Source organism: Castor canadensis, chromosome 14, assembly GCF_047511655.1.
Source record: "Castor canadensis chromosome 14, mCasCan1.hap1v2, whole genome shotgun sequence".
Taxonomy (NCBI): domain Eukaryota; kingdom Metazoa; phylum Chordata; class Mammalia; order Rodentia; family Castoridae; genus Castor; species Castor canadensis.
Window position 1 is genome coordinate 41,351,930 of NC_133399.1, and position 11,827 is coordinate 41,363,756.

Sequence of the window (11,827 nt, forward strand, 5' to 3'; positions counted from 1 at the left end):
CGAAAGAATGGAAGACCACAGTTCCATTGGAGCAGGGGAGAATGTAGGCGCCAAAACTGCGCTGCAGAGGCCAAAGTAAACAGGAAGATTCCAAGGCGGTGCTGGGTAATCATCATAGCCAGCAGACTGAACCCCAGCACCGCCTGTGACATCTATGCCCCGGGGGCTGGCGCCAACTGTGGCCATGACTCCCTGTTAAGGGTGTGCGGCAGCATCAAGGCTCCCAGCCGACCTCCCTCCCTGGTGCACCCACTGAGGCACACTCCCCTGAAACCTCCTAAGATAAGGATGGTCAACAGAGTCTGTGCCTCTGCTGTAATGGAGCCACTTATTCAGTAGGACATTCGAGTTACACTAACTGGAGGCCAGCAAGAAGTGGAGCCCTGGCAGCCATTCTGACGTGTCAGGTCATGATGGTTTATTAGCACAGCTAAGTCCATTTCCATAGCCAAGGGTCCTACCTCCTCCTTCCTCTACTCTACCTGGACTCCTTCCACAGCCCACCACCAGAAGCAAAGGCTTGAGGCAAACAATCAGCTGATTCTCTAGGAGGGGTGCCTGACTGTGAGGATGAGTGGTGCTGGGATAGGCAAGGGCCTCTCGGGACAAATGCTCTTACTTGCCAGTAACTATCCCTCAACTCGTCTACAAGGACTCCTCAATCCAGCAGGTTCCTCCAAGGGATCAGGACCACCTGCTGCCTGGAGGCTACTTTGCAGAACCCCTGGAATGGATGGAGGCAAGTGACCTTGGTGGGTGCCAATTCCCTGTGTACACGGGGATTACCTTGCCCACTCCCCAACAAAAGCCCAGAACAAAGGGGCCTTCTGGTCCTGCCCTGGAAATGTTAGACACTTTACTTCTGGAAGACTATCAGAAAGCGATGGACAGGGTGGCCCAAGGGCTCCAAGGGCCACTGGAGACAGTGAAATTTGGGCAGGACACCTCAACTGGGACACTGTCATTATCAAGGCCAGCTGGCAGAGGGCACTTAAAACCAAAAGGCCAGAATCCTATGGAGCAAGCAGGCAGAGAGATACCAGAGGGCGGCCTCACAGACCCTGGCTTCTAGTACAGCTTTTTCTGGGTGCAGATAGAAATGGCCTCATCTGGCAAAGGGAAGAGAGCCTCATCTAATCGGCTCCATACAACTCAAAGCCCTTTCTTCATCTGCTCTGTCCATCATCCAGCTTCCCATGAACCCTCCCCTAAGCCTGAGCCCCAGGCAGCAGGTCTCCCGCAATTAACTTGTAAGATCTCCCCAGATTCTCTGGTGTGAATTCTTTCCAGCAAATGCCCACTCCTCTGGGAACTCACACTTTACCATTTGGTATAATTATGCCTGCCGTTTGGCTGCTGTACCTAATTCCCTAGGATGCACTGATCCCTCCCCTCTCAGGAGGAGAAAGCACCAAGTCTCCTCCCTCATCAGCCTCAACGGGTCCTGCAGTCCACCCGGACCTCGCACAGCTGCTGGTAGCATGCTCTGCACACACACTAGCAGGAAAGGTAACTGGGCTTGGGTAATCTCACAGGACAGTGGTAAAACAAGACCAAATAAACTGCACTGTGCAAACATTCTCCCTCCAGGCCCAGCTGGGAACTCTCAGGTGCAGCCACTGACTTGGAACATAAGAATGAAGGGGAAAGGATGGCTGCCCCTCTGTGCCTGCCAATCCTCCAAAGTAGAGGACTGCTTGCCTAGAAGGCAGAGACAAACCCAGATGTTGGGGACTGCTGCTCTCACGCAGCTGCCCCAAGCCCTGTTCCCTAAGCAACGTATGGTACACTGGGGGCCATGACTGGCTGGCCATACTCCACTCCTTTTCTGGCTCCATCCACTCTCCCTCTGACCCAGGGCACAGGCTAATGCCAAAGAGAAGAGAAGGGGCTTGATGCATTTCTCTCCAGAACCCTCTAAGATTGGTAGGGAGACGTGTGCACATGCAAACACACCCCAATCCTCAGTTTTCAGGTTCCTGGAAAGATTGACAGTCACTATGAGGGGAGGCCCACTTGTGTGTAGACAGTGTTCCAGGTGTCTCCCAGGGGCAGGGGGAGCAGGGTTGGTGGCTGTTTTTGAATGTGCACAACCTCAATCAATGCATCCATGGCCAAGCCCGCAGGGCCTGGTTGCAAGAAAACAAATTCCTGGTCACTTTTATTGAACCCACACTTGGCAAAGTAGGATGACTAATGATGGAAATGGGAAAAGGATGCAGGTCCCTGCCCTCAGTGCTTTCTTTACACCTTTCAGGCTTCAGAGCTGGGAGGAGGAGCAGATCAGTCGCCCTGAGGCCAGTGCTCTGGGTAATGCTAAGCTTTTCTTTGAAAGCTTGGGGAAAAGTGCAGAGAAGAATCCCAGTCGCCTTGACCCTTTCCAGGCCCTCATGCCCTGCACGTCCACATCTGTAAAATGGGTGGCCAGAGGGCTGCTCCTGGCCACAGCATCAGAAGCAAACCTCCCAGAACATCATCACAGAGCAGCTGCTCTCCAGATGCTCTCCAGGCCCAACTGTGGCAGGAGCGTGGAGAACTGGAAGCGCAACGCCACTGTCTCATCTTTCTTGCTGCTGCCCACCTCAGAGGCCAGGCCCACCCTTCTGGGAAGGCGACTCCCTGGGCCTTTTGGGGAACAGCACTGCTCAGCTGCTGACACCCTTCCCAGCAACGTGAGCAACTCCAGTACCCAACAATCTGCTCCCAGATCCTTTCCAATCTTGCCAGTGTCCAAGCAGTCTTGGTCACAAGTCACAAGTTGGTCCCTTCCCCACCCAGCCCTGGAGATAAACCATGCTCCTCCCAGGCACTGCTTCTAAGTGAGCAGTTTACTCACATCCCTGCCAAAAAGAAAAAATACAGATCCATAGACAACACCAGCTCAGACATGGAATGCGCCAAAGGGGAATCAGACCTATGGGGTTAGGGATGGGGCAGAGAACCAGAGGGACATTCTCCTGGCCATGGCGGAGATGTCAGTGCAGAGAAGCTGGGAGCCCAAAATGGGAAACCTCACTTCTTAACTGGGCCTCAAAGTCCTAGGGGAAGGTCAAATCAGAACAGTAAGAGAAGCAAAGTCCCCAAAGCCAGTGAGAGCCAAGTGGGAGCTGTGGGCTCCCACGACAATGAAGCATTTACAGGTTTGAGGCATCCCAGGGGTGCAGAGGCTGAGATTCTGCCAATTCAAAGTGCTTCCTGTGTGCCCAGTTGCTCTGAACACTCACAGCCAACCCACCTACTTGGGTAAATGACACCACTCTCCCACATCCCCAAGGGTCTTTCTGTTAGCAAGGGACAGAGCTTTTGGTCTCTCCCAAATCTGCACGGAATTGCAGCTGGGAGAGTCAGACTTCAGATCAGCACCTCCTTTCCTCTGGGACCAGCTCCATTTACCAGTGCTTCCCCAAGGACCTAGACCAGGGCTGTCAGGTGGAACTTTCTGCACTGGTGGAATGTCCTGTTTGTGCAGTCCCCTTCCCCCCAACCCCACCCACAGAGGGCCAGTAGCTCAGTCTTGGTGGTTACTGAGCACTTAAAAGGTGGCTAGTGTGACCGAGAGGCTCGACTTTTTACACTGCTTGCCTAAAATTTAAAACAGCCACAGGTGCTGGTGGCTGCTGAACTGGGCCACCTGAGCAGGACCTTTCCCTCTGTCACAGAGCAAGAATGCCACCTCTTCCCACCATCCCACGTACAGCCAGGCAGACATTCAGGGCCCAGCACATCACAAGGGGAATGGCAAAGATCTCTGAGGAGTCAGGGGCTCTGGGGACAGGGGCCATTCTCTATGCCTCTATGGTAGCAAATGAGACTTTCCAGGAGTGAACTTCAGTGACAGTGGACACTCAGGAACATTTTGTTTGGTTAACTCAACTAGGATCAGAAGCAGCAAGCACTGTGTCTGAGGGAAATTAACTCACACCACAACATGTGGATCCACCAACTAGGTGCTATCCCCCTCCCTCACCTCTTCACAGACACCGGCCACACCAAAGCCAGCAGGGCAGCCATGGTGAGTAGGGACCAGAAGCACCAACCCCTTGCTTCAGCCCCTGAAAACCACACAGCTGCACAGCGCCTTACCAGACAGAGGCGCCTCCATGGCGCCAGCAGCCAGGGACGCCCTAACCTGCCCTTGCTAACAGAGGAGATTTCGGCTGCCACCCCCACAGGCCCACAATGCGCACCCTGGCCTCCTGCCCCAGAAAGCCAGGTGGCAGAGGAGGTTGAAAAGGTGACCCTGAGTTGGGGGTAGCAGTGGCACTGGTTTGAGGAAGAAGGAAAGGCGCTTACTTGGGTGACAGGGAAACCAGGGGCCAGAAAGGCGTCAGGTTTTACAAGAACCAACAGGACTGGAAATGGGGTAGTTTCCAGACTTGAAGGGGAGGGGCCCAAGGGACTTTAGGGAGGTGGGGAATCCACCTGGGTTTGGATTGAGCCTCTGAGTTGCTGGGGAAGGAAGGGAAAACAAGGGAGAGAGGGGAGTGGTTGAAAAATGAGTCAGGCCAGGGGGTGCTGGGATAGAGTGGGAGACCCCGAAAGTGTGAGTGGGGGTTGGGTAAAGGGTGAGGGACGTTGAGGGGACCTGAGGGGAGGTTGTGGGACTGAAACAAGGCCAGCTGAGATCAGAGGATCCTGACTGGGACAAGAGATCTGAACTGGGGTGAAACGTGGGTAAGTGTAATCAGAGTCCAAAGGCAAAAAGGGTCCAAGCTGAGGGAAATAGGGCAGGGGTCTGAAGGGTTTAGGGGGTACCAGGTCAAAGAAGAAACTACCCCTGGCCCTGGTCTACTAGAAGAGTCTGAAGGGAAGATAAGCCTCTTAGGTCCTGTGGTCCAAAGGAGAACGATCAAAACCTTGAAAACAGAGAAGGACCAGGCAGCAGGGCTGAGTCCAGAAAGAGGAGACACTACCCAGGCCTGAGTCCTTGTAGCAAAAGGCAAAGGCTGGGGTCCCAGGGAGACAAGGTAGCTCAGGCCCTAATCAGGGTGTGAGGTGAAAGGGATGTTCTGATATGGCAGGAGTTGGCTTAGAGGGGAGGGGAGGCTCAGACCAGGCTGGCAACCAAAGGAAAGATGGCTTAAGCTGGGCCTGGGTTCCTGGAAGGATGGAGGGGAGGTGATGGGGGGTGGGGGAGGCTCAAAGCTGAAGGGGGAACAGGAAGCTGGTTGAGGGTTCGTGGAGTTTGAAGAGACTCGGGTCAAGGTTCCAGAGAAAAGGACTCATGCACTGGCCCTGGATTCTAAGGGGGAAAAAGGGCCCAGGCCAAATCTGGGGAGGAGGTGGGGGTAGAGGAATCTAAAGGAGCTTTGGGGCTAGACTGGGGACCCCAGAGCTGTCTGTGGGAACTCTGGGTCTCCCTGGGGTCTCCAAAGGCATCTTCGGCCTGGGGTTCCGAGGAGCATCTCAAAGAGTCCTGGACCAGGATGAGCTCCCCAGGGGGCTCAGGATCGCACTACGGATCCGAGGGCCGTCCCAGGGGGTTCTGAACCAGACTGGGGTCCCTATGGGACTCTGAGACGCTCAGGCCGAGCTGGGGTCGCGAATCGGGAGGGGCGCCCCCACCCCGCATAAAGGCCCGGGGAGCGGCGGACGAGCACAAAGCGGGGCAGACGGGAGCGGAGCGGGGGCGGGGAGGCCGGGACCAAGGAGGGCCGGGCAGGAGGGCGGGCGGGCGGAGGGAAGAAGGGAGGGGGCCGGGCGGGCTGCGCCCGGGCGGCGCGGCCGCTCCTCACCTGATTGTCCATGGCTGGCGTCCCGCCCCGCCCCCGGGCCCCGCGTCGCTCGCCGCCGCTGCTCAGCGCCTCCCCGCCGCCCTCATTGTCTGTCAGGCGCCGCCGCCGCCGCTCCCGGCTGCCCGCCCGCCCGCCAGCCCCGCGGAACCGGAAACCACCGCCAGTCCGGGTCGCTCGCGGACCGCGAGCCCCCGCCGCCGACTTGGGCCACGGCCCCGAGTGACAGCCACTTGAACCAACCCTCAGGACGGATAGCCGCTCGTAGGACGGGACTTCCTGCCTAGCGGGGGCCTGCCGGGCTGCGGTCGGAGGGACGAAGCCCTCAGCCAATGGCAGGCCAGGACCGGAGGGGCGGGAGAAGGGAGGCAGGGAGGCGCGGGGCGAGCCCTGCCGAGGAAAGAGCGAGGTGTGCGCCGCACGTGGAGGGGGGCGGGGGCGGGACGGGCGCGCGGCGCCTGCGCACTGCGACCCGAGCGTCCTGGGCACGAATGTCCCGGGGGCGCCCTCCACTTGCAGGTTCGAGCTCTGGGGAGGGAGCTCCAGGGACACTTTAGTTTCCTGCCTGCGTGTTGCTACTATGTAATGGAATGAGCTTTGCAACTGGAGATTGATTCTCCAATCCTGGATCTTCAGGGCAAGTCATACAGCCTCCTTCTCTTCCTCCCTAAGTGTCAGTTTCTGCATCTGTATAAGATGCTACTCCAAGCTGTTGGAATGGTGTGCATTTGAAATCGTGCTATACTAAAAGGATCGAGAGTATGATTTGTTCATTTAGACAGGAGGAATAAGTTCTGGTTTATCTAGTGCACCGCGAAGTGACAATAGTTAATTTAATAATGATGTATGTTTCTTTCATCTAGTCACTCGTTCACTTATGAAGATACGGTCGCCCTGTGCTGCCCCTGCTGGTCTGGAACTCCTGGGCTCAAGCGATCCTCCTGCCTCATCCTCCCAGGTAGCAGGGACTATCAGCTTGTCATCGTGCAGGCAAATAATGACCTACATTTTTAAATTGTTGGAAGTGCCAGGCATGTTGGTGCACGCCTGTATTAACAGCTACGTAGGAGGCTGAGGCGGAAGGACCACTTGAGTCCAGGAATTCCAGGCCTGCGTGGACAACAAAAACAAAAATTGTAAAATTGCTGAGTGGGTTTTTAATGTTCTCACCCCTAAAATTATAAGTATGTGAGGTGAGGGATATGTTAATTAGCCCGAGTTTCTCATCGTAAATATATACATGCATGGAAGCATTGCATTGTTTCCACAAATATATACAACTATCAGTCAACAAAAATTAAAAATTTTGCCAGATGTAGTAGCTCATGGTTATAATCCCAGCTACATGGGAGACTGAGACAGATTGGAAGGATAGAGATTTGATCATTTTTGCCAGCCTGGGCAAAAAGTTAGTAAGACCCTATCTCAACTAATAGCTGGGGAAGTAGTTTGCTTCTGTAATCCCAGTTACTTGGGAGGCATGGGTAGGAGAATAGTGGTCTGAGCTGACCTCTGGTAAAAACTCGAGACCCTATTGGAAAAAGGGCTGGATGAGTGGCTCAAGTAGTACAGTGCCTGTCCAGCAAGCAGAAGGTCCTGAGTTCAAACACCAGTACTGTCAACAAAAAGAAAATTAAAATTCTTGGCAGTCAGCCCCTAACCAACTGCCCACCAAACGCCTGGAAGTATGCTTTCACTTTGCTAATAAATCCTTCCTTTCTATTGCCAAATAAATAAATAAAAGTTAGGACTGGTAAGAGTGGATCAAGTTGTAGAGCACTGCCTAGCAAGCATGAGGCTCTGAGTTCCAACTCCAGTTCTGATAAAAACAAATGAAAATTTTAAAATAAAAATTTAAGCCTTTTATCCATGAGCTTTTAAATTAAGCTAATTCCTCCAACAAAGTGATTTTTTTGGTACTGGGTTTTGAACCCAGAGTCTCACACTTGCGAGGCAGGCACTCTATCACTTTGAGCCACTCCACCAATCTAGCAACAAGTGATTTTTAATTTATACAGGATCAAAAAATTTCATGGTGACTTGTAAGCTGCATTTAGGAGGGAAAATACCTTCATCTTTTTGGAATTGTAACCACCAGTCTCTGAGACATTAGGATTGCTGCTTACGTGCAAATATTTTAATTGTTTTTGAAATACATCTCACTATATAGCCCAGGCTGGCTTTATTCATTGATTGATTGATTGATTGATTGATTGATGGTACTGGGGTTTGAACTCAGGGAATCACTCTTGCTAGGCCGGTGCTCTACCACTTGAGCCACTCCACCAGCCCTTTTTTGTGATCAGTATTTTCGAGAAAGGGCCTCAGAAACCATTTTCCCAGGCTGGCTGTGAACCTCAATCCTCCTGATCTCTGCTTCCTGAGTAGCTAGGATTGCAGGCGTGCATCACCAGTGCCCAGTTCCAGGCTGGCTTTGAATTCTCAACCTTTACTTCCTGAGTGCTTGGATTGTAGGCATGCACCACCAAGCCTGACTCAAATTGCTTTTTTTTGGCGGCACTGGGGTTTGAACTAGGGTGTCCTACTTGCTAGGCGGGTGCTCTACCATTTGAGCCACTCTGCCAGCCCTTTTTTTTGTGTTGGGTATTTTTGAGATAGGGTCTCTTGAACTATTTGCCCGGGGATGGCTTTGAACAACAATCCTCCTGATCTCTGCCTCCCATGTAGCTAGGATTATAGACATGAGCCACTGGCACCCAACACAAATTACTTCTTATAATTTAAAAATTGAGTTGTTTGGTTTGTTTGGAATTGATCCATCCTCCATTTCTCATTTAACATGTATTAGGTGGTTGGGCCAGGGAATAAAAACTCTGAATAAGGCAGATTCTGTCATGATCATAACACCATGCTTTCATTTTGGTTTTTTTGGCAGTAGTGGGGTTTGAACTCAATGCCTCATGTTTGCTAGGCAGTTGCACCACCTGCACCCTTTTTGCTCTGGTTATTTTTCAGATAGGGTCTCACAATTTTTGACTGGGGCCAGCCTCGGATCACAACACTCCTACCGATGCCTTCTGCATAGCTGGGATGACAGGCACAAGCCACCACACCTCACGTATTTGTTAAGAACCCTAACTTTTTACCCAGGCTGGCCTCGAACTTGGATCCTCTAGATTGCCACCTGCCAAGTAGCTGATATCACATGTGTGAGCCACTGTGTCCACAACCACCACGCTTTTTAATCTAGGACAGGTCGTGCTGGAAAGAGAAAGAAAATTTGGAGGCGATGCTGAGGACATAAGCAATTTGTTTTGCAGGGTAAGGATTGCTAGCAGGATCTGGCTACATAGCCCAGTCTGGCCTTGAACTTGAGTTCTTCCTGCCTCAGCTTCCCAAGTGCAGGGATCACAGGCCTATGCCACCACACTTGCCAAGCAGTAACTTTAGTGTTGATGCAACTTTACATTTTTTTAATTCTATAATTGTATGTAAATAGATAAGAGGTTTATTTTATTTTATGTGCAGTACTGAGGCTTGAACTCAGGGCCTACAACTTGAGCCACTCCACCAGCCCTTTTTTGTGAAGGTTATTTTTTGGTTTTTTTTCCAAGGTAGGGTTTCTTCAATTATTTACCCAGGCTGGCTTCAAACCACGATCCTTCTTATCTCTGCCTCCTAAGTAACTAGGATTACAGGTGTGAGTAACCAATGCCCAGCTAAGATCAGGAGTTCTAAGTGGTCCTAAAACCGACAGTGTCAGCGTCACCAGGGGACTTTGTTAGAAACACATATTCTGAGTTGATGCAATGCTGACCTTCTGTAATCCCACCTACTCAGGAGGTAGAGATCAGGAGGATTGCAGTTCAAGGAAAAAAAAAAGTTAGCAAGACTCCATCTCAACAAACAAGCTGGACATCGTGGTATGTGCCTATAATTCCAGCTATTTGGGATGTGTAGATAGGAGGATTGTGACCCAGGCATAAACTCAAGACCCTACCTGAAAAATAACTAAAGCAAAAAAGGATAAGGGTGTGGTTCAAGAAGTAGAGCACTTGCCTAGCAAGTGCAAGGACCTGAGTTCAAACCCCATTACTGACAAAAAGGAAAAAAAAAAAAAAACCCAACAACCTAGTGTATAAGTAAAGGTCTTTTTACAGAAAAAATGCAGGCAATGAATGTAGACAGACTAATAGAAAAATCACCATTTAAAAATTTCTAATGAGCCAGGTACCAAAGGCTCACATCTGTAATCCCAGCATGGCTCGTTCCTTGGTGATGGCTTCCTCTGCTGGGTGGCCTGGGGTTCCTCACAGCACGATGGCTGAGCTCCACAGGTGGGTGTCCCATGAGAATCATGAACGGACGTTGGAAGTCCCACGGGGCTATTTCCACTGAAGTCCAAACAGACTCAGGCTCAAAGGAAAGCACATCCACCTGCTTGTTGATGGGGAGTGTAAAAGTCACATTGTAAGAGGAGGAGCGCGGTGGGGTGAGAGAGACTGTTGTGGTCATTTTGGAAAGCATACAGTCTTCTTTTGATACTATGTCCAAAACCCTTACTTGAGTAATTACAGGTGATGGTTATAAACTTTAGTGTGCCCTTAAAAAAAGCTAACTCAGAGTTTGCAGAATGGCCTTCAAGGTCCCAGCTAGGGAGGACATGGAGGCACAGACCTGTGCCTCTTCCCCACCCCCATTATTCACTGTGTCCTCATGTCGAAGCTCCTCCTAACATACACAAAATTGCTTATTGAACTCACTGTCTTGTTCCCCACTGGAATGGCAGCTCTAGAAAAACTGGGATCTTTGCCTGTCTTTTCCATGATGTATGCAGGATGCAGCTGTGTGCCACCACATCTGGCTTCTTCTTTTTCTTCTCCTTCCTCACCCTCTCCCTCTCCCTCCTCCTCACTTCCTCCTTCTGGCTATGGAACCCAGGGCTCTGCTACTCCACTGAGCCCCCCTCCAGCCCCTAAGACGTATTTGTTGCATGACAGAAGTAACACTGAGTCCCATGGTGAGAGTGTTAGCGCCTTTTCATTTCTTTGCTAGTCTTTCTAATTCTTTCAAGGATAAAGTCTCCTCTTGGGATTTGTGCATCTTTAACCTTTCCCTCCCCACCTTAAAGAAATGGACTCACTCCCTGGGCAGGCGACATTTTCTGGTGCAGGACGTTCCAGCCCTGCCAGGACACTGAAATCTCCTGGGGAAACTTTAAAAATCAGTCTCTGCCTTCAAGAATTCTGGTTTGGAGACCATTTGGCTATAGTTAATAACACTTTTACTATGTTTAGCTTTATGTCTTTTTTTTTTTTTTTATGGGACAGGGTCTAAGCTATGTATCCCAGCCTGGCCTAACATTTACTGTCCTCCTGCCTCAGTTTCCTGAGTGCTGGGATTACAGGCTTGTGCCATCACATCTTGTTTATGTCTACTTTTCACCTATGACTGATTACTTATTGAGGTGACGCAATGTTTCCCATTTCAACATGTCAACATAAGAGGGGAAGTACATATAAGGAAAACATAGAGCAAATGATAATTTGAAGATCGGGCAGGATATGTAATTGGCCATGTTAAATCTAGTTTATTCCAATACTGTGTACAGTGCATGGGAGCCATAGAAGTCATGCAAATGGCTGAAGTTGCCATCATTACATGGTAACAATTTGGATGTTTGTGGTTTGGCATCTGGTCCGGAATTAAACCCTGGCGACATTAAGTCTCTACCGCCCTCTAGTGGTCCAGTTCATTGGCACCCAAGGCAAAGCATTAACCTTTATTCCCCTACATTTAATCTTGCAGATGGTCCAGCCCTTCAGCATAGAGTTTTTAGAATCCTCCCTCTGGTCTCCAGCCTGTTCTCTGTACCTCCCAGTTTGCAGACAGCCACAAATGTGCACATGACCACCCATCCCAAAGTCAAATGTGGACAAGCAGCAGGAAAGCCCGGTGGTCAACTGTAGAGAGCTCCCTGGGACCTTGAATGTCAGACTGAGACATTTGAGCCTTATCCTCAAGTCATGAGTGTTTTTAGAGCAGAGGGAAAACAGAAAAACAAAATGTGCAGCCAGAACACTGCAATTGCCCCTCTCCCCTATGTCCCCTTTCTTCTGGTAATAGGCCCATTC

At 51.0% G+C, this 11,827-nt stretch overlaps 1 protein-coding gene across 2 annotated transcripts in view; it reads right to left on the minus strand.

The window, feature by feature from the left end:
* Positions 1-5,894, minus strand: part of Mllt1 (MLLT1 super elongation complex subunit) — a 59,745-nt gene extending 53,851 nt beyond the window's left edge. The window contains exon 1 of one of the 2 annotated variants that reach the window (XM_020166529.2): positions 5,736-5,894. In XM_020166529.2, the coding sequence (XP_020022118.1) occupies positions 5,736-5,747 (12 nt within the window). In that variant the 5' untranslated portion in view covers positions 5,748-5,894. The remainder of the gene's footprint in view (positions 1-5,735) is intronic. The other variant, XM_020166528.2, reaches the window with a different exon arrangement.
* Between the last annotated feature and the right edge of the window lie 5,933 nt (positions 5,895-11,827).